General features: G+C 39.0%; 2 protein-coding genes across 2 annotated transcripts in view; both read left to right on the top strand.

Annotated features, from left to right (window-relative positions):
• Window positions 1-23,866, top strand: part of LOC143299400 (GATOR1 complex protein NPRL2-like) — a 29,707-nt gene that overhangs the window by 525 nt on the left and 5,316 nt on the right. The window contains exons 2-9 of the mRNA XM_076612581.1: window positions 13,280-13,371; window positions 14,834-15,002; window positions 17,130-17,238; window positions 19,612-19,748; window positions 20,279-20,376; window positions 21,729-21,765; window positions 22,244-22,337; window positions 23,736-23,853. Of these exons, the coding sequence (XP_076468696.1) occupies window positions 13,280-13,371; window positions 14,834-15,002; window positions 17,130-17,238; window positions 19,612-19,748; window positions 20,279-20,376; window positions 21,729-21,765; window positions 22,244-22,337; window positions 23,736-23,853 (854 nt within the window). The remainder of the gene's footprint in view (window positions 1-13,279; window positions 13,372-14,833; window positions 15,003-17,129; window positions 17,239-19,611; window positions 19,749-20,278; window positions 20,377-21,728; window positions 21,766-22,243; window positions 22,338-23,735; window positions 23,854-23,866) is intronic.
• Window positions 187-11,046, top strand: LOC143299946 (BTB/POZ domain-containing protein KCTD9-like). The gene is given in 3 exon segments (XM_076613488.1): window positions 187-851; window positions 853-1,119; window positions 3,800-11,046. Coding segments are annotated over 3 exon segments (1,236 nt in total). The 5' UTR covers window positions 187-389; the 3' UTR covers window positions 4,307-11,046.

Consider the following 23,866-nt stretch of genomic DNA (forward strand, 5'->3'; position numbering starts at 1 on the left):
TGGATAGCAGCACTGTATTATTCCGGCTTTAAAAACAGCGAACTTCGTTTTCTGCCAGAGGTATGGAACCGCTCATTCTCGTGCTCACCGAGATTCTCCGTTATGTTTTGATTGGGGGGGAATGGCTGAGAACGCCAAAAAAGAGGCTTGAATAGAATTGCCCTTGACCTTTAAAATCTATTCCTGGGCCATGATAAAGTTGTATATATTTAGCAGAAAACTGGCTTGCGCCAGTTGGGGAACCTACGACGCCCAGAATGATCAGTCATTATCAGGAATCGTGCAGTCTTCCGTCTGCTGGGCGAGTAAAGTGTGATGTGGTCAGTGTCACGAACGTATAGGCCTACTTTTATTTTGTGAATCTGAGCAACTTGAGAAATCCTGTCAAGATGAAACGAGTGACAGTGTTTAGAAACGGTCGAACTGAAGGAGGGAGAATTATAGGCGTAAAGGATACTTTTTCGCTCTCAGATGTGTTATCTGAAGCAAGTAAAAAACTGATTTGTGAAGCGACAGAACTGTACACCTCAACAGGGGGGCTCGTTGATGAAGTGGATTTGATCAAAGATGATGAAGTTTTGTATGCATCATGTGGGGAGCCGTTTTTAAAGCCACAGCTGAAGCCAGTAGCCAGGCCAGTCGTAGCTAAAAGTTATGCAGAAGAACCTGCAGATCAGCAAATGCATGTCAGTCATCAGCAGGTGTGCACTCAGTCCGAATGGGTTCACCTGAATGTGGGAGGCAAACTGTTCACCACTACTGTCAGCACTCTGACAAGGACAGATGGTCACAGTATGTTGGCACGCATGTTCACCCATGGCGATGTGGAGTGGCAGAGTGCCGTTGATGAAACAGGGTGCATATCTCATTGACCGTAGCCCCCTTTATTTTGAACCCATATTGAACTACCTGCGCCATGGACAGCTTGTGTTGGACAAGTCTGTGAATCCTGAAGGGGTCCTGGAGGAAGCAAAGTTTTTTGGTATGACTTCGTTGATTGAACAGCTGGAAGATGTGATTGAGCGTGAACAGCCACCAGATGACAGTACACCCATAACACGACGTGAGCTTGTTATGGCTTTGATGGTGACGCCGACTAATAAAGAGCTTAGATGTCAGGTGGGTGCATCTAACTTTCCTTTGGGCCTAACATTCAGAGAATTATAAATAAAGCTAACCAAATGATTGGAATTATAAAGAGAGTTTTTACTTTTAAAAGATAAGGTTACCCATTTGAAATTATATAAGGCTTTTGTTAGACATCATTTGGAATATATGGGAATGTTGTGTGGTATCCTACATGGAAATATCAATCAATAGCTATTGAAAATGTTACAGGAGAGCTGCTAAAATGTTGGAGGAATGCCAGAATATGACATATGGAGAAAGACTAAAGTATTTAAATTTGCGCTCTCTGACGGGATGAAGGATTAGGGGAGATTTGATACAGGCTTACAAAATTATTAATAACATTGAGGACATTGATACTAACAAATTTTTTACTCTTCACCAATCAAGCAGAACAAGAAATTCTGAAGGAAAAATACTTGTTCAACCATTTTGCACTAACAAAAGAAAATATAACTTTCTATTCTTGTTGTAAACATGTGGAACTCACTACCACCTCTGTTAATTTTGCATAAGATACTAACAGTTTTAAGAACTTTCTGAACTGCGATCCAAAATTGGTAATAATTATGTTTTATGAATTGATGAATAATTGCATTGATATATCTAAAATTAAGCATGCAATGCAGACCAAAAAGAATCAAGATACTAATATTAATAGCAATACTAATAGACTAATACAAAGTGGGGGCGTTTATAGGACACGAGGCCTAAAGGCAAAAATGCCAGTCCCTATGACTACTACATCTAATTCATTATTTTGAGTGAACTGTTGTTTAGCTTGTTATTAAAATGTTAATTATATATTTAATGTATGTTTTACTTTCATACATGTATCTTTAGAAAGAAAGCAAATAACAGTAGATATCAGTCTATTTTCCTTACTTGTCCATGTCATGTCTCACATATGTGTGGGTATGGGCATGCCTGTATTACTGCCTTTTCACAGTATGTTTATGCAGATATGTGTGTCCTTGTTAAACTTTACCATCTGTTTCAGTGTTTGTGTTTTGTCAGGAAGTTCCTCTGTGTCAGTAAATAAAATTGTAGAGTTCTAAGTAAGTTTGGCAAGTTGACCAGTACATTGGCAGGTTACTGGTAAAGCCTTTTCGCATTAATCTAGCTCGGGTCATCACCTTCATGGAGACATCTGCAGTTCAAGCTATAATCAAGACCAAGGTCATAGTGGCATTGTACTATAAACTTAAATTTAGAAACATTGTACTTGTAGACTACATGATAGAGCTCAAGTCTTGCAGGTCATCAGGCTTGACACAGTGGTAGGCTCTTGTGAAAGTAAAAGCCCCATGGAAATTCAAGGGAAATGTCAAGGTCACATTGTAGTCTATTCGAAAAAGCTTGTCAAAAACAGAGTATGATAAGATTACTCAGGTTTTATATATCCAGTTTTTATCAATCTTTGTCAGTCACTCGGTCATTGCTTATCTTCAGGCCCTTTTTTTTTTTGGTTACTCCTCTTTCCCATACAACTTTTAAAATAGGTAGTGCGTGTACTTAAGTAGAAACTCACTTTGTACACATTCTATCATGCATTATTATAATTAAATTAATGATACTGTAATTTGTATGAGTATGAACATGGATCTGTAGGCTTAGGTCAACTACTACTGAACTACTCGTGTACTTATGAATGTATAGAGATTTATAAAAACAACATTGTTTGAAATGAAAGAAATACTTGTGTGAACACACATGTACAAAATAATGCTACAGTATATTTTTATGCAACTGTGCACTTTTATAGTATTATTGCAATTAAAACCAGTTGTCTGCACGAACTGTTCCTTCACCTTTACTGGCTATCTAGAAAGGGCAGGCTACAGGATTTTAGTTTAATAAATAAAAACAAACAAAAAAACCTATTATAATTAACTTTGGGGGAGTGGAGGAGGGTGGATTTCTTACTGAGTTGTTTCTTTATTTCATAACATAGCCAGTAATTGAAATGTACCCAGATTGTAGTACTAGTAGCATGGAAACATGAAATGTTCTTAAGTACATTAATGCAGGAGCAGGATCAGGATTTCTCAAGGCGTTGGTTACTGGCATAGGGCTGATTAATCAAACTTAAGTCTGAAATGACCCATTTTCTACAAGTACAAGACTCTAAAATCAGTGTATACTGTGTGCAAGATCTTGGATCTACTATCATCTAGGATGTCGGTCTCAGATCTGAGTGATAAAATTAATGTGAAATGTCTTTTTCTCCAGACTGGCATTTTTTTCTCCACACATTATGTGGTCAGATATGGTGGTGACTGTAAATTTATAGACATTTTGATAGTCACAGATTGCTTGCTTGATTGATATGGAAGGTTTTGTTTTGCTTTTTCTTGGACAGAAACCAGGCTCAAGCGTTTTATGAATGCGGAGCTTAAAGAAACATTTGGATTTCTTTTTTTCTGTTTTTTCTTCTTGATTTCGTATGCAAGCAAATTTAGCATTATTGTTTGATATACACAAATTACTGGGTTTTTTTATATTTTCATGGAAATTATGTAGCTAAGTTATGTAGTTACAACAGTGATTGTACATTGCTTGTACATGGTAACTCTTCATAATTACCTAAATTATATATAGTAACAGCGATTGTACATTTCTTGTACTTAATCAACAGCTCTGAATTATATATATGGTATGTCTTCTGCAGGGAGTCAACTTTTCTGGAGCCAACCTGTCCAAGCTGGACCTGCGCTACATCAACTTCAAGTATGCCATCCTGCGCAAGGCCAACCTTTCGGGCGCCAACCTCTCCTACTGCAACTTTGAGCGTGCCGACCTCTGCAGCGCCACGCTGGACTCAGCCAACCTGCTGGGGGTCAAGGTCCTCTGCGCGAACATGGAGGGTGCGTCCATGCGGGGCTGCAACTTCGAGGACCCCGCAGGCAGCCGGGCGAACATGGAGGGGGCGCTGATGAAGAATGTGGACCTGGAGGGTAGCCACATGGCTGGGGTCAACCTGAGGGTGGCCACCCTGAAGAACGCCAACCTGCAGAACTGCGACCTTCGCGGTGCGGTGCTGGCTGGGGCCGACCTTGAGAACTGTGACCTGTCGGGCTGTGACCTGCAGGAGGCCAACCTGAGGGGTGCCAACCTGAAAGGGGCCACCTTTGAGCTGATGCTGAACCCTCTCCACATGGCTCAGGCTGTGCGCTAGATAGTCGCCGCTGCTTGCGCAGAAAAGCTTGTTTATGTGGTTTCAGTTTCAGGTTCAGTTTCAAAGAGGCTTTGGAGCATGCAGACTGAGAGAGCTCTCGCTAATCCATATCTGCGGTTTAAAAAAAAAAAAAAAAAAAAAAAAATCCAGTCCTTCGCAATGAATCACAAACTCATGGTGCTGATCAAGCCTTGAGAGTCTATCCTAGGTTTGTGTAAAGCATTTGCATAAGAATTGATTAGAATAATAGGACAAAATAAATGATGAATAAGTTTATATATAAACTAAATGATATATATGTAAAAATAGTGGTGATGTGCACAGCGTCTGATTACTGTGCAAGTTGAAAATCATGAATATGATTTCTCACAAATGAAAAAATAAGTAACTCAAATACTATTTCGTACAAAGGAAAAAATAGGTAACTTTGAAAAATAATTTACTCCTTCAGGAGTGGATGAATGATAATGAGTTTTGTTGTAACATGTTTTATGAAAGTATTGAAATGAATTTGCTAGGGTTGAACTGGAATGTATACAAATATATTCGTTTGTGTATAAGCACATGGTAAGTGTGGGCATCTTTATTCTACATGTGTATGTAGACACATGCTTGCTGTGGGCAACTGTATGAATGTAGACATATTGTAATTTGAAATAGATGAGTTCAGGTTACTATCAGTTATATATTAATGTATTGCTTAACAGTGAAATAGAAAAAAAAAAAACCCAAAAAACACAATAAAACATTTTTTATATCTTTCTTAGATGTAAGATTTAAATACTGAACTTCATATATTTGGCTGAACATAACAGTTAAAAACCAGCCAAAAACAAAAAAACTAAATAAAAACAAACAAAACAGACTTCTTCTCTCCCCTTTCTTCTCTTTCCAGATGAGAATCATTATTTTTTTCCAACACCTGCCAAACCACTAAGAGCCACTCTCTTCTGAGTTGTGTGTTGATGTATGTGGTTATTTGTGTACAGTTTATTTTGTATAATTAGTAATTCCATGCATAGTTTTAATGCTCTTTTCTGCTTCCTCTTTTTTTCTTATCATTTATTTTGATGCGGTGTTTATGATAGATTTGATAGTGATAACATTGATAATAATGATCACAAGTTTACTTTCCGCCAAATCTAATGATTATGCTTCAAGGGCTTTACAACAGTTCCAATAAAATATTATCCATCAAAACACATTCTAAGTCAGCAAACACATGTGTATGCCTTCACACATATAATGATAAAAATGATAATGACTTAATCCATACATTTTCTATATATATGTATACAAAACATACTCAGCTGCACTGCACAACGTAAAGATCAACATGCAAAAGATGCATTCATACACCAAAACAACAATAAATAAAACCTTGCACAGACGTCAAAACCAAACACCAACAGTAATCTATACATGGACACGCACAAAAACATCACACACAACTGAAAACAACAACAACAACAATAACATATTAAACGAATTCAGAATTGTTAAGAATTGTTGAAGACATAAACAGACAACCGTCTCTTGTGAATCTCTCCAGACTAAGAAAGGTCAGGGTTTATTTTAGTTTATTGTAATTTATTTTCTTCCAGTTTTCTTTTTCTTGGATGTCATTCTGAGAATGCTGTATACTTCACAGATTTTCTTTCAGAATGGTGTGCATTACATTGGTTACTTTCATGCCATGCAAAAAAACAGCAACAAAAAACGAGTTCACATTGTACTTCACTACTTGTAAAGTTGTATTTCTCAGAATAGTGTCATGTATCACTCAGTAATAGTAATACTATAGAAAATTGCTATGCCAGTAATAGTTTGTTATTCATTCATTGTGTATGTGTATTATTAGTTTATAACTGTGTCCTTATAAGGACATATAGTTGGACTGCAATGCTTCCATCAGGTCCAGAATAGATAGCTCTGAATCCACATGTGATACTTTATGTGTTTTCATCATTATGGATGGAATAATTATAACAGCAACAACTATTGGTTAATGTTTTGTTTTGTTTTGAAAAAAATCTTTGATATTTTGTTGTATTACAAAACATTATTGATCTCATTATCATCCATTCAACAATAAATTGCTCTGTGAAAGATCTCACGGTGTGCTGTCTGATATCTTCAATAGAATGCTTCTTGTTGAGAGCATCACTAGAATTATCTTAGAGAGTGTAAGCCCTCTAGATTATGGAGGGCAAATGAAATCTTTAGTGGTGATTAATATTAATCCTGTAGTCTTTGAGTTTGATGAAGTCTTTTTCTGCCCGGTTGTACACTATGCATGTGCATTGGCTTTTAGTTTTACTGAGTATATGTTCGTTTTATCTACTGTTCCAGCTGCTGTCATATGCTTTGTTTTCAAGGATAGTGCATGAAGGATGATTTTTGTGTGACCCACTTAACATGCATTGGAGACTCTTGAATGTGCATATTTTTATCACTTGTTGAAGCACTGGCAGACTGACATGAAAGATGAGAAGAATCTCACCTCTCAGACCAGGTGGTGTCACCAGTGTCAGGGTTCACAATGAACACCTTCAGATTTGAAGTCAGATAACATGTGTGCTATCATTCCAGATGTGTAGTGCAGCGCAGCAGCGCAGGCTTAGCATATTTATAAGAACAAACCTCATTGTGCATAAGTTACGAACATCTAGGGAACAAGGATCTAGGGAGCTCATCCTTGTTTAATGCATGTGTGGTCTTTTTTTAACTGGATGAAATTATGCAGAAAAGGATGTGTGTGTAAAATGATAGGAGGAAAATAAAATAAGGTAGGAGAGGGGGGGGGGGGGGGGGGGGGGGGGTTGTGCCATGCACAAATAAATCTCCCACTCCAAATTGTTTGTTCTTTATGTAGATTTACACCTTTCACTGTAAAGTAAGAGTAACCAAATAGTACAAAAAGAAAGTTGTTTGATTTTTATAAAGCGATGAACTATTCTGTAACAGCACAGTGCAATATAAATATATTTTGGTTTTTGGTTCAATCGAGTGCAGTGCACTATGCTGCATTTGAATCTTGATACAAAACTGTACATAGCTGTCAATAGTGTGCACTTAATTTCAGTTCCTGGATAATGAAAATGAACGAAAAAAGTTGGACAGAGATGAATGAGGTTTAGTTGTTGGGTTTTTTTTTGTGTTTGTGCGTGTGTGTGTGCGTGCGTGTGTTATAAAAGGCAATTTGTTGGCAGTGCAGACTGACTTAGTTTCAGTTGTTTTGTTTCTCATAGATTTATTTTTATATTTCTCCTTCACAGCATCTTAAGTTTGTGCAGAAAAGGTCACTTTTTTGTGTTGTTATGATATATACAGAATTGTAACATTCCCCAAAGAGCAATTTTCAGGGCTTTGTTAATCATTAATGGAGGTTTTCTTTGTTGTTATGTTTGAACCAATGTACAGACTGATAACTGTGATCCATTGAATGGGAACAGTTTTGTTTGTATGTGTGTGTTTGTGTTTAAGACAATGATACATAGAGCTCTGGAAACTGATTTTATCAGGTCAATGTATGTGGGTTTTTTGTTTTTTTGGTGCATACATGTGTGTGTGTGTGTGTGTGTGTGAGAAAATAATTTCTTGAGCTCTGGAAACTGACTGTATCTGGATAATATTTGTGTCTATACTATATCTGTTGACAGTTCATATCTGGAAATTGACAATAAATAATACCTGAACATTCTCTCTTTCTCTCAATTCAATTCAAAATACTTTATTATCTGCTTCAACCAAAAACAGAAAATGTTCTTTAGGCTCACTTAAAATAAAATGCCCGTCAGCAAAAAAAAAACCAAACAAAAAACAAAAAAACAACAACTGACACACCCTTCACTTATCACCATGTACACATCAATTATTATGTAAAAAGTAAAACATGTGGGTAAGATACTATTACATTCAGAGTGCAACAACTGTGTGTGTGTTGCGTGTGTGCCCGCTCTCCTTCCCTTTCCCTTCCCATTCACCTGACACAGATGTCTGCTTTTTCCCCCCACATAAAATGATAACAAAACGTGTGCCAAGAGAGACTGTAAATCTCATTCAGACCTCAGGTTCAGGGGTGTACCCTTGGGGTGTGACCATTGTATATCCCCACTAAATTGATAGATCCAGTTTTCTGCCCTTCCTGATTCTGGAAAAGTTTTTCATTGCAGTGTGTGAGATAAATTGCGACATACTCTTTATCCTCTCCAACCTTCCTCTCCCTCCTCCTCCCCGCAAATGGTTACAACATGCAGAAAAGATGTAAGAAGACAGTGAAGACTAGCATTCCAGAGGTCTGAATCACAGTTGGAGAATAAAGGCCCTCCCAAGACTGACATTCCACAGCTGCAGAATAAGGACTGTCCCACATCCCTATTGAGAAATACTGTAACCGCATTTCTCCCTCTCCCTTCTCCCCTCTCTCTTTCTTTCTGTCCAGAAATATTTCTCTTTTCCTAATCTTCTCTCGTGTCCTCAGTTCCTCATTTACCATTACTTTGTTAATGGGTTTGTATACGATTATGATTATGGAGACAATACTTGAAGAAAGAGGAGAAAGGCACTTCTGTGTGGTATGACGACATGCGTGCAATGTTGACATGATTTATTCAGTTTGTTGTGCTGTGTGTTCATTGTGATGATAGAAAGCATGAGTTCGTGTTGTGTTGATTTTTGTTTTAATGTTGTTGAATTTGATATGTTAAAGCAACTATGCTGATTATCATTCAGGAAATCTTTGTATTGGAGTTCAGAAAGGTCATCTTCAGTGTTACATAGATTTTTGAAAAGCTTTTATCAGCTGTGCCAAATATTTTGATGTTCATGTATATAATTAGTTTGGGCCGTTGTGTGTGAGCAAAATAAATGTCAGTCATCGTTCTTACTTCAAAAATCCGTTTTGCACACTGGCCACATATATATGGCCATCACCGGAGATCTTAACTGCTGCTTGTCTTGTGCTGTCTTAGCTTTCCCCAGGTACAGCCATTCTCCTTCAGTTCTTTTTCAGCTGTTGGTTGGGGTGAGTTGAGATTTGTGACAAATATTTCCCTTTTATTATTTTACCTTTGTCCGAAAGATGTCTGAAATGGTGAGAAGCTAGTTTATTCACATTTATTTTTGAACACCAACTTTTGAATGGTCTTTAGCAGAGCATCCACCACCTCCACCCTCCACAAAATAAAAACAAAATAAGAAAGAAAAAAAAAGCTGTTTTTCTGAGTTTGCTGTCTGATTGTTTGGTTACACTAGATTCTGTTTGTACAGGAATAAAACAGGATTAGAATCATGTTTATTGATGATTTTGCAGGCCTTTGTCATGTTCCTCTGAATTGTTGGACTTCATGACTTGATTGAGAGATAAAAGTAAAACCTTTTATTAAAAGTTAAAAGTTTTAACCTTTTACTGGTACTTATGATAATCAGAGGTCAATCAATCAATCAGTCAGTCAGTCTATCTATCTATCAGTCTATCTCTCAGTCTCTCTCTCTATCTGTACGATAATTAAGTGTTTGTGTGTGTGTGTGTGTGAGAGAGAGAGAGAGAAAGTATTTTTAAATTTTCTATTTGGGATATGATTTTTTTTTCCCGTTGAAACTTATAGCAGTGTCAGTATGTGGCACATATCTGTGAAGATTTTGGTTATCTTCTGTGGTTTGATTAATGTTAAAAAAAAAAATTCATGGTCTGATGAATTTAGCATGAGTGGAAGCAAATGTAACAACACACACAAAAATTATGTAACATCAGATTTGTAACAGTAGAAGTTAAAAAGGATTTATGCATTCATGTGCACATATACATATGAACTTGGGCACATGCAGTGTATGCACACATATGCATGTGCGCACGCATTCACACACACACACACACACACACACACACACTTATATACACACACAGAAGTGTGCATGCAAATGCATAGAAACATACTGTTATTCTCATAATGTTCTTTGTTAAAATTTTTGTTTCTTTCATCATAAAACTTAGGCTTAAGTGTACTAAATATTAAACTTTGGCTTTAGTGTACCAAACATCTGTCAATTTCATCACCCCCCCCTCCCTCCCCCCCACCTCTCCCCCAATATCTGAATACACACTCTTTGTCACAGATGTTAATTTGGACTAACGATACACACCAACACTGATGTTTTGTCTCGAAAAAAAAAAGGGATGTTGTTGGACTTTCAGATTCATGGAATTTTCTGGTTTTGTAATGTTAAAATAGTTCCAAACAAACTTTGAGAAGAAAATATAACAAATATTTTGTTAAACAATTTATTTGCACCACAGTTGTTTATCCATTGTTATAACCATATGAACTGAAACTGAAACTTAACCATATGAGTTGGGCTTGTTAGGCTTTTTGACTTTAGGCTTTCAAAGTTCAGATGATCAGATTTATATTTAATAAACTATATACACTATACGTCAGTCCTCAGAACATGTTCTTTGACACTAATTAGTACCTTTGTTGACTTGTGAGTGACATTGGTTGTTTTGTTGTTGTTGTTTTTGCCAGCATCATGTGATTAAAGGTACAAATCATGTGGTTCTTGAGTTTATCATTGTATGTGTTTTGTATATATATGCTCACATGTGGGAGTACTCAGTAGGAATCATGTGGTTCTTGAGTTTGTCAGTGTATATGTTCTGTATATATGCTCATATGTGGGAGCTTGAATGAGTATATGTGAAAATCTACTTGTGCAGTTCAATAAATCGGCTTATTGTATTGATGACTGTTGTAGTGGTTTATTCAGTATGTTTGAATCATGAATGCCAGCATGCAGCATGCATGACATGAATGAGGATGCACACAAATGATGATAATGATAATTATATTTAATTTATATCGCCCTGAATCTTGTGCAAAGACAAATCAAAGCGCTTTAACACTTCTTTTATTTTTGTGCGCGCATGCACACACACACACACACACACAGAATGCATGCAAGTTCACTCAATGAATGTTAATCTTTCTCCTTCTCTATCACTTGTGTATTTATATCATTATATAAATTATTATTCATATATAATATTCCTGCTATTTGACACAACAATCATGTTGCTGTTTTTTTCCTTTTGAGGGTTGGATGAAAAGAAAGCATTGTCTTCCTTACTCTTTTACCCTCAGAAAATAAAATCTTTTCAGTTCAGTTTCAGTTTCATATATTCATTAGATCTGAGCATGCATGACATGGACAACAATGATGGGAAGACACCCCAGTGCATTCCAAAGAAAATCCATGAAAAAGTCATGGATCAGTTATGAATTGGAGCTCACTCAATGAGCTTCATATCACATTCAAAGATTGATTTAAAATGAAGCCAGTTATAGAAGAAAGTTTCCTTTACTCAGAATCAGAAGTTTGAATGGTGTACTTAAGTGGTTTCTCACCACCTGTATTACCGGTAGTTTTTCTGAGGAAGATGGTGTCAGGAACCATCAAAAAATACAAGTAAAGTAAGTTCAAACTGTCCATTATATGTAAAGAAAGCTTTCTTCTGTATGTATTGACTGGTGCAACAGCCGAATGGTTAAAGCACTGGACTTTCAATCGGAGAGTCCCGGGTTCAAATCCTGGTCACGGCGCCTGGTGGGTAAAGGGTGGACATTTTTTCAGTCTCCCAGGTCAACAGATTTTCAGACCTGCCAGTGTTTGCGCCCCCTTTGTGTGTATACATATGCAGAAGATAAATATGCACGTCCTGTAATCCATGTCACTATTCGTTGAGTTATGGAAACAAGATTAATGAAACAGTGTAAAAAAACAAGACAAACAAACAAGCATGAATTTACACACCCTGTGTACTGAAAACAAAAGTATACTCTTATGTAAACATCTGTTTTTGTGTGTGTTTTTTTAGCAAGTACTTGCTGGAAAACATGATCTGTGAGTCATTGTTTTCAGTCATTACCATCTGTTTAGATTTGTCAGCCCTCAAACACACACACGCACACACACACACACACACACACATTGCAGATACAACTGATCAAGAGCACAAACAGTGTATTGCATGTTGCTCAAAAGCAGTGGGTGGAGGTGTGTGTTTGCATGCATGCATAGGGTCAGGTATTTATGTGCATGCTCACACACTTAAGCGTGTGTTTTAAGGTTATGTGTGTGTATGCGTGCGCTGTGCGGATGCAACATTCCTGTATTTTAAAAAAAAGCACATAAGCGCAACTTGGCAGCAAACTGAGCCAGTTTAGTCAGCTGCATAAGAATTCTTGTAAAACAGAATTATTTGATTTGACTGCCACATTTGATTCCATCCATGGTACTTTGGCACAACACAACAAAGCGATAAGCATACCAGTGACTTATAGTTCATTAATCCTCTTTGAGCCCCGTGTCACACAGGGCCACTACTTGAAATCTCTACTCCTGCCCATCATGTGCTGTCCTGACTACCTTCTCGTGTGTAGCCCTTCTCCTTCGGTTCTGTTCAGTTCAGTTTCTCAAGGAGGGTTTACTGATGATAAATCCATACACAGTACACCACATCTGCTAAGCACATGGCTGTTCAGCAGCTTTATCCAACACACATTGGCCTTAAAATAAAGAAGGTAATTATAATAATGATAGATATAATATTTTCTGCGCCTCCCTTCATCTTCTTCACACTCTTTTTTTTTCTATCAGATGTCCAGTGAAGAGATATCCTTGGAACATGTAAATGTAATGCATTCAAAAATAGATATGTGCTCTTATAGATGAATTTTTTTTTTTTTTTTTTTTTAAGGGGGAGAGTACACACCCACAATATATGTTAAGACTTCAAATGGATCAATCCTGTACAAAAGGTATGGGTGAATGAACAACCATGATGTGTATTGTGCAAAGGTTGATGCATATAACAGGAAAATATTCTGTTGATCAATATCTACATATTATTTAAAGAAGTGTGATTTCTTTTGCTTTCATTTTTACATACATAACATGCATTAATCATTTCAGACACCTGATGATTTCCTGTCGAAAGAATCATTTGATGCAATACAGAACTTCATCATAACCAAGAGAGAGCTAGAGAGTCGTCTGATTACTGTGTAAGTATGATTATGAATGAAATATGTTTGGTTTTCTTTCAACACTTTTCTAGGGAGGGTTAATTGCTGCATTGTAGCTTATTCGGTTCTTTTTCGTTTCTGTGTGTCATTATTGTCTGTGTGTGTGTGTGTAGGTCTGGATGTCCATTTGCATGTCTTTCTCCTTTTTTTTTCTTCATCATTTGCCTTGTGTGTGTGTGTGTGGTGTGTGTGTGTGTGTGTGTGTGTGTGTGTGTGTGTGTGTGAATTTTAACATTGACATTTTCTGTTACTACAAATAGAATATGCCAATCAAATGCCTTTGGATGGTAGTTACAACTAAGACATTTCTGACATTGTGATGATGAGGTAAGCAGATAAGTCAATGGTTAAGGTCAACACTCAATAAAGAAGTGAAAAAAGTTTGATAGAAGTCATATCTTACATCCACTTGTCAGAAAAATTGGTAAAGTGACTTGCTAAATGACAACATTGTTTCCATTGTAATTCAAGGTCAAGAATACAGCACAGCTTAGAAAAAGCCTGAAGATATCAGAGAAAGGTTTTCCATCCAGTCTGAATCAAACATGGCACAGTTTTATTGGAACAAAATCATTCTTTTTTTTTTTTAACCTAGGTAAGGGCAAGGGTCAGAGTTGAAGCACACAACATGAAATAACAGGGGTGGGGGATTGGGAAAGGGTAGTATGATAAAGCTTGGATTTTTCATCCAGTTTTCATCAAACGTGGTGTTGTGAATGGTTATGGCCAGAACAGGAATTTGTTCTAAAGTCCAGGGCCAGATTGCTGTAGGCGATCTTTGCTGCGCTAAGTTTGCTTAGAGTTAAGAATGTTCTGAAGTATATGGAATTACTATGGAGTTAAGGACGTTCTTACTACTAAGCTAACTTACCGCTGCTAAGTTCTCTCATGCAACCCGTCCCCGGGTAAAAATCAAAGGCGAGGCTCACTACAGTGTGATTTAAAGTTGGTGAGATGGACTGTTTTGCAGTGCCCCTTTAGTTTTTTTTCTTTTTAATGTTTCCTGTGTTGATTGAGTTCACATCACATGTGAGCCTTGAAGACCTTGCCTCTCTTTGCGGCTGTGGTTCTTTCATTTAATGATACTCATGAACATGTAGGGTAGGCTTTCATGCCCTGACCAGTGCTTTGGGTTTATGCTAAGGTCAGGCATCTGTCCAGTTTTTTTCTTTCTTCAAAGATAAGGATCAGTCCGCACATTTTGACGCCAGAAATTGAAACTTGAGCATGTACATGGAATTTAGGCTTTAGTGTATCAAACTGACATGTCCAATTTGAGATAAGTATGTATGTGTTTTTATGTGTGTGTATATATATAATTATGTGTGTATATATATGTGTGTGTGTGTGCGTGCGCGCGTGCATGAGTGTGTGTGTGTGTGTGTGTGTGTGTGTGTGTGTGTGTGTGTGTACATGTCTCTCTCTCCCTCTCTCTCTTCAGCACTGCCTTTGGGAAGAAGTTTGTTGGGTGTCCGGTGTTCATCGATGATGCAAAGTATGAGCGGAATGCACTGATCTTCAACGTGTGCTTTGTATTTAATGAAGACGTGAACACGGGCAGCTATGGTCCAGTGGTCAAGAAACTGGCACACTACATGGTTCAGCTGGAGGTAATCACACACACACACACACACACACATAAATGCACATGCACATGCACACACACACACATACACACACACACACACGCATACACACACACATGCGTGTATGCATGCACATTCACATGCATGCTCATGGACACACACATGCATAGACTCACATGCACACACATACATACTTGGACACACACACACACACATGCATCAGGCACACACAAACACACACACACACACACACACACACACACACACACATATGGACGCACACACACATGCACGCAGGCACACATGCCTGCACGCACAAACACACGCATACACGCACACACTCACACTCACACACACACACACACACACATGGTCAGAGTTACAAATTTAAGATGTTTGGAAATTTTGTGTTGATGGATGTAGATATAGCATTAAAGGAAACCTTCTGTATTTTAGACACAAATTTGAAACGCAAGTATTAGAATGGCAGGGATGAGTGGGAGGGAACAAAATATTGACATTCATTGCAAGGGTCAGTGGGCATGGTAGCTGAGAAGTTGGAGCATTGCACTTCCACACCAAGTTCATTGAGGTTCTTACCAAGGGTCAGTGAGGTTCTGCAGTGAGGTCAATCCGGTTCTTTCTGAGGGTCATTCAAGTTCCACACTGAGGGTCTTGAGGTTCTTACTGAGGGTCATTGAGGTTCTTACTGAGGGTCATTGACTGATTGAGGTTCTTACTGATGGTCATTGAGGTTCTGCACCCAGGGTAATTGAGGTTCTGCACTGAGGGTCATTGAGATTCTGCACCGAGGGTCATTGGGGTTCCGCACTGAGGGTCATTGAGGTTCTTACTGAGTGTCATTGAGGTTCTCAACTGATGGTCATTGAGGTTTTTACTGAGTGTCGTTGAGGTTCTGCACTGAGGGTCATTGAGGTTTTTACTGAGTGTCATTGAGGTTCTCGACTGAGTGTCATTAAGGTTCTTACTGAGTGTCATTGAGGTTCTGCACTGAGGGTCATTGAGGTTTTTACTGAGGGTCATTGAGGTTCTGCACTGAGGGTCATTGAGGTTCTGCACTGAGGGTCATTGAGGTTTTTACTGAGTGTCATTGAGGTTCTGCACTGAGGGTCATTGAGGTTTTTACTGAGTGTCATTGAGGTTCTGCACTGAGGGTCAATGAGGTGGCACACCAAGGGTCACTGAGGTTCATGGTAGGAATCTTGGCAGTGCAAAATGGTTTGAGGATAGATATATTTTTCCAACCTGAAAGGTCAGCAGGTTTGCTGACTTCTTGTGTCTTGATCCGTGTTGTGTATGTATAATTGCAAGCACAAGATCTGGTTTAACCCCTTGGTTGCTGTTAACAAGCATGCTAGTCAGTAAATGGCTGTCACCTCAGTGAGATACGACAGCGCTTGCAGGTCAGGGTGTCAGTTACCTGTTTTTATCTGGACTTCTTCCTTTTTGGGGATGGCATTAATTTTGATCAACAAAATTAATGATGTTATTGATGAATACACAAAAAAGTAGTAACTGCTCTTCAAACTTGTGCCACACTGATCTCATTTCACCAAGGTTCAGCAGTGAAGGGGTTGGAAACACACGCTCTGTGTCAGCGACGTGTATGAGGTATGCATATGGAACATGCACTGTGTGTATTCATTCACCCCCCCAGAAGTGGAAAACAGCTGTCGAAATGGCTTGCTACAAGTTGTCAAGCAAGGCAGAAATGGACCATGTGTGCAGAAGAGGAAGAACTCATTACAAGCCGTGCAGAATCAGGACCCTGGACCTGTTTGTGGAACCTCTCTCAGAAAGACCTGCAAGATTTTGATGCTCATTATCAAAACTTTGTTAATGTAAACTTACGCTTGTATCATTCTCTCTTTCTATCATTTTTTGTTTCTTTCTCCTTTCTGTGTGCCTTCATTTTATGTTTTTAATTTGCATGAGTTTGTGTGTGTGTGTGTGTGTGTGTGTGTGTGTGTGTGTGTGTGTGTGTGTGTGTGTGCCTTCATTTTATATTTTTAATTTGTATGAGTTTGTGTGTATGTGTGTGTGTGCCTTAATTTTATATTTTTAATTCATATGAGTTTTGTGTGCATGTGTGTGTGTGTGTGTGTGTGTGTGTGTGTGTGTGTGTGACAGACGGGCTGCCAGTTCTTGTCTAGCAAGGACAAAGAGCCTCAGATTCTGCAGTTCTTGGAGCAAGTCAGGGATCGATTGAACCGACATGGCACCTGTCACCTTGATATGGGTAAGATATCAGTTTGTCTGATCAGCGTTTGCTGTCTGTTCTGATATTGCGCGACTGTTGGTATTTGTATTTTTCAAGTTTGAATGGGGAAATGATGGGGCACCTTAAGCAAGTGGTTTTAGAGCACTGGACTTGCAATCTGCGGAGTCTTGAGTTTTGATCCGAGCATTGGCACCTGGTGGATTAAGGGGTCAATGCAAGTTGCGACCTGCCAGTTCCTTAAAGTCAATCCTGTCTTCATACACTTACAAAAGATTGTATGTTACAATTGCAATGTAAAATACATTGCCCTGAAGTTTGGGTCATGGTGTAATGGACTTTGCCCTGAAGTTTGGGTCACGTTGTGAAAGACATTGCGCAGTCATTGGAGTCATTTTGTAAAATCTCGCGGTCATTTGGATGGTACAATAAACTGAGGTTCCATTTGTGGCATACACTTAGTGCACAGAAAAGAACCCATGGCACCAAGAGAATTGTGCCTCGTAAAATGTCATTATAAAATCTTCTCTAAAATACATGTGTGTGTGTGTGTGTGTGTGTGTACTGAACAACACAGGTTATGAACGATGAGTGCCTAAAGGCATCTCTCAGTCAGCTCTACCCAGATACACAGCCTGTATTGCAAAAAGACTCTCTGTTTGTAAAACGCTTGGAGCTTGGTCTTGTACCTAGATAGATGTTATATAAGCATCCATATCAGTCCATCAATAGACATTGCCCTGAATAGTAGATAATGGTGTGCAGGGTGTGTGGTGTTCGGGGGGTTCATGCATGGTGCACAGTGAATTGTGGGTGATGGTGTGCACTGTGCACAGTGAATTGTGGGTGATGGTGTGCATGGTGCACAGTGAATTGTGGCTGATGGTGTGCATGGTGCACAGTGAATTGTGGATGATGGTGTGCACAGTGAATTGTGGGTGATGATGTGCACAGTGAATTGTGGGTGATGGTGTGCATGGTGCACAGTGAATTGTGGATGATGGTGTGCACAGTGAATTGTGGGTGATGATGTGCACAGTGAATTGTGGGTGATGGTGTGCATACTGCACAGTGAATTGTGGATGATGGTGTGCACGGTGCACAGTGAATTGTGGATGATGATGTGCACAGTGAATTATGGGTGATGGTGTGCATACTGCACAGTGAATTGTGGATGATGGTGTGCACGGTGCACAGTGAATTGTGGATGATGATGTGCACAGTGAATTGTGGGTGATGGTGTGCATACTGCACAGTGAATTGTGGATGATGGTGTGCACAGTGCACAGTGAATTGTGGATGATGGTGTGCATAGTGCACAGTGAATTGTGGATGTTGGTGTGCATGGTGCACAGTGAATTGTGGATGATGGTGTGCATTGCGCACAGTGAATTGTGGATGGTGTGCATGGTGCACAGTGAATTGTGGATGATGGTGTGCATGGTGCACAGTGAATTGTGGATGTTGGTGTGCATGGTGCACAGTGAATTGTGGATGATGGTGTGCATTGTGCACAGTGAATTGTGGATGGTGTGCATGGTGCACAGTGAATTGTGGATGATGGTGTGCATAGTGCACAGTGAATTGTGGATGTTGGTGTGCATGGTGCACAGTGAATTGTGGATGGTGTGCATGGTGCACAGTGAATTGTGGATGATGGTGTGCATTGTGCACAGTGAATTGTGGATGGTGTGCATGGTGCACAGTGAATTGTGGATGATGGTGTGCATAGTGCACAGTGAATTGTGTGTGGTTGTGTGCATGGTGCACAATGAATTATGGGTGATGGTGCACAGTGAATTGTGGATGATGGTGTGCATGGTGCACAATGAATTGTGGGTGATGGTGTGCATGTTGCACAGTGAATTGTGGGTGATGGTGTGCATGTTGCACAGTGAATTGTGGATGATGGTGTGCATGGTGCACAGTGAATTGTGGATGATGGTGTGCATGGTGCACAATGAATTGTGGGTGATGGTGTGCATGTTGCACAGTGAATTGTGGGTGATGGTGTGCATGTTGCACAGTGAATTGTGGGTGATGGTGTGCATGTTGCACAGTGAATTGTGGGTGATGGTGTGCATGTTGCACAATGAATTGTGGGTGATGGTGTGCATGTTGCACAGTGAATTGTGGGTGATGGTGTGCATGGTAAATTGTGGGTGATGGTGTGCATGGTAAATTGTGGGTGATGGTGTGCACGGTGCACAGTGCATTGTGGGTGATAGTGTGTATGGTGTGTGGTGTTCAGGGGACTGGTGCACAGTGAATTGTGGGTGATGGTGTGCATGGTGCACAGTGAATTGTGGATGATGGTGTGCATGGTGCACAGTGAATTGTGGGTGATGGTGTGCATAGTGCACAGTGAATTGGATGATGGTGTGTGGTGTTCAGGGGACTCGTGCACGGTGCACCTGAAGGTGACGCCTCAGGAGGGGCAGCACGTCAGTGTGGAGGACTACGACGTTCCCATCCTTATCTTCCCACGGGAAACTGTCCTGCACCACCCATGGGACCTCACCACACAGCAGGTGATTGTACATGCATGCCTGTGCAGATGTACACACATGTGTGCATGCCTACGTTTGCACAAATGTGGGAGCTCACAAAGACCATGTGTGTGTTTATTTGTCTGTATGTGTGTGTGTGTGTGTTGTGTGTGTGTGTGTGTGTGAGTGTGTGTGTGTGTGTGTGCACGCACTCGTGTGTGTGTGTGTGAGTGTGTCTATGTTTGTCCATAGTAAACTTAAACAATGGAATTTTATCGGAAACTACAATATTTGATGAAACAAAACATGGCATAACAATAGATATATGTTGAAGCATGCATTAAATGAACCAGCCATGAATTCAGCTCGCATTACCAAAGCAGTAATTTCTTGGGACTTGACATAATGAAAAAGACAGTCATTCTCCTTGTCCACTTTCCTGAGTCATTCTAGTTGTATCAGTGTGGAATTAGATATTATATCTCCTCCAACTGTTTCAGAATGATTATATCCCAGTCATCTCAGTCAAAGTGAGTTGGAGTCTGGCTGAAAAAAAATGTGTCTGTCTGCAGATTCTTCATCATGTGGATGGAACTGCTCACGTGGTGAAAATTGCCGCAAAAGCTGATGTCGACATAAACCTGGTCAAAGCCTGTCTCCAGAATCTGTTGTGAGTCCTTTTGATAAGCAGTTGTTTTGGTGCAGCTGAGCAGAGAGAGAGAGAGAGAGAGAGAGAGAGTATGTTTGTGTGTCTGTTTTGTGTGTGTGTGTGTGTGTGAGAAAAAGAGAGAGAGAGAGAGAATGTGAGAGTTAGTGTGAGAATGAGTGTGTGAGTGAGGTACTGTACTTTATTGTTTTTTGACTTACAGTGCATTGTGTGTGTGTGTGTGTGTGTGTGTGTGTGTGTGTGTGTGTGTGTGTGCTTTGTTGTTTTCTGACTGATGTTTTCCTTTTATGTTGTTCTTGTGTCTGAATACCTTCTAAAAGAAAAGGTTATTTACACAGTGTTTAATCTTGTTGCAATTTATGTATTACTTTATTTATGTTTTTGATATTACAGGTGTTTATTTGTTATTTTATTTTTCAATGGGGAGAAGAGGAATGAAAGGCACAGGCTATGTGAAGAATAGTACATATCTTCAATCCACAGCAATGAATTCTGACAGCCCACTTTGAGAGAAAAGTGTTTCAGTTTTTGTTTTGGTTTGCCATCTTAGTTGGTGGATTGAAGCAGAATGTGTCAGATCATCAGACATTCAGAAACAACACACATATTTAGTGTGATTAATTTTTCTGCTTCATGTCTGTTTGCAAGAAGGATATTGTACAGAATGACTGGCCACGTGTTTAATTGTTCAACAGTTGTGTCATGATCTTGATGCTTTGCTTTGATGCTTCTTTTGTAATTTACTCAAGTATGTGAAAATAACAACAGCAACAATAATGATAATAATGGTAATGATAGTGTGCATTTTTATAGTGCCCTTTCTGTCCAGGAGCTCAGAGCTTTACAGTAAAGAAAAAGTTACAAATTACATGCCCTCTCTCATGCCTCATAGGTGCAACATGAGTTGGCAGGTATGGAGTGTGATGCTGGGGAAGTAAGAGACTGAGAACGCTTACAGATAGGCTTTGAAAAGATGGGTTTTTAGTGAGGAGTGGAAGGCAGAGATGGGGTCAGATGAACGGATATGATGTTGGAAAACTGTTCCAGATACGTATTTGAATTCACATATTTAATCACCCCTGAAAATGGAGTATGGCTGCCTACACAGCAGGGTAAAGTTGGTCATACACTTAAAAGCCCACTCATACGTACGAGTGAATGCATGAATTGCAGCCCACGAAGGTGAACATTTTATTTGAACTTAAAAGAAACAGGAAATTAGACTAAACTTAGTCTATAAACTATTGATAGTTATATAGATTTTGATTGTAAAAAGAACAATATGCAATGCACAGTTGTTGATGCTGTGAATGTTACAGAAGCAAAGTGTTTACTTTCATTGTTGAAAATTCCAGGTTCTTCAATGTTATACAGATGGTGTCAGTATTCCAGGTTAGTTTTAGTTTTTTTGTTTCTTTGAAGTGTGTGCGTGTGTGTGTGTGTGTGTGTGTGTGTGTGTGTGTGTGTGAATCATTGCTTGATAAAGAGAGGAGAGAGAGAGTTACACATCTGTACAAATGAATTCATTTTGTATATGTTGTATATCTGTGTGTGAGAGAGAGACAGACAGAGAGTGTGTGTGTGTATACTATATACATATATGTGAGTGTGTGTGTTAATCATTTCATGAGGAGGGGAGCAAAGAGACAGTGTACATGTCTGTACCAATAAATTCATTCTGTGTGTGTGTGTGTGTGTGTGTATGTGTGTGTGTTTAAGTTTAGGCGGATGTATGTGTAAAAATGAAATCATCTCTTGAAAATAACAGAGCGAGAAAGAAAGTTAGAATATCTGTACACAATGGAATCACCCATTTAAACATTTCATTATCTTCTTTTAATTATGTATTTTTCTTTGCTGTTGTTGTCAGTACTGCAATGTGTACACCTGCACTCCTGACATCCACAAACTGTTTGCCAGCAAGGGACTGCAGGAGGAATGTGTGCAGTATGTGGCCAGAAATAGTAGGTTGCCTCATTGTTTTTGTTTTTGAAACATTCTTTTTCTTAAATTCTGTGTCTGCATTATCATTTATATTATTATTCTTGTTGTTGGTAATGATGATGATGATATATATGTAGTGTATATCTTTGGCCTGTTATTATGCTGTTTGTACATTTTGTTTTTAGCGCCTATCTTTGAATGATTTACAAAGTCATTTGTACACCAGACTGCCAACCTGGGTATAGTGGACTGACAGCTGCCTTAATCATTATCATTCTTCTTCTTATTATTATTATTGATTCTTACATAGCTTCTATCTTTAATTAGAGACCACACTTTAAGTGCTTTACAAACACAGTCCTTTGCTTATTAGGTTGCCTTTATGGGTAGAATCGACCAACAGCTGTCTTAAAGTGCGTACATTCATTTTCTGTGTTATTTGATCATAGAGTAGGTTTTACCACAGAGACGGAGTTAAACACACATAATTATCACATTAGTTTCTGACAAGAATCTTGCTACTCATTTTTTTCATGTTCAGTTTGCATGGTTGCTGATGCATGGTTTCCATGGAATTAATTTTTACAACTGCTTAGCACACCAATAGAAAGAAGGGCATGGCACATGCAGACACAACTATATACATGCATACATGCCTGCCTGATCTTTTAAAACCTTTTTCTTCCTCTTTGCTCATGTTGCTGTGAAAAACAAAATCAGCATTGCCATACCTAGCACTTAAAAACAAGAAAAATTAATATATTTCCCTCTTCATTGGTCCCTGTTACAGCTCAGACTTAGGTGAGAAAAAAAAAAAAAACAGAAAGAAAAAAGGTTGAGTCTCACAGGCTAAAAACTGAGGTAGTTTTGCATGAGGGTGAAAGTCTTTAACCTTTCTTTCACATCATGGATATTCAGGGAATTATTCTCATTTAGCCCCCACACCCCTTCAGGCCCCATTTCTTCAATCACAATCCATCCACACACTCTTCCATTAATGATAAACCCTCCCTCACTTCCCTTGCTCTTTTTCTTTCTATTTTTCTCCATACCCTGCATGATCCTACCCCAACTGCCATCCCTACCCACTCCTCGATTATCTCCAACCCCCTCTGTCTTCCCTGTCTACCAGTCCCCATTCCCAGTATCCAGGCTAACAAGCTGTCCAGTTGTCCAATGAACTACTCAGTGGATTAGCTAAGTACCGATTGTTCAGCAAACTACTCAATGAATCAAAGAAGTACTGATTGTCCATTGATCTACTCAATGAATCAGCAAAGTTCTGATTGTCCAATGAACTACTCAATGAATCAAAAAAGTACTGATTAACCAATGAACTACTCAGTGAATCAAGAAAGTACCAATTATCCAATGAATTAGTCAGTGCATTAACAAAGGTTTTTTGTCTTCTTCTTTAGACCATTCCCTGCCAGCCTTCAGAGATGTGTTCATGCTGTACTGCAGCTTAACGCCGGGAACAACTTTCAAAGACATCTGTGTGCGCTTCAGCCCACATAATCTGAAGATCGATGAAAAGTAAGGCTCAAGA

Source organism: Babylonia areolata, chromosome 25, assembly GCF_041734735.1.
Source record: "Babylonia areolata isolate BAREFJ2019XMU chromosome 25, ASM4173473v1, whole genome shotgun sequence".
NCBI lineage: Eukaryota > Metazoa > Mollusca > Gastropoda > Neogastropoda > Buccinidae > Babylonia > Babylonia areolata.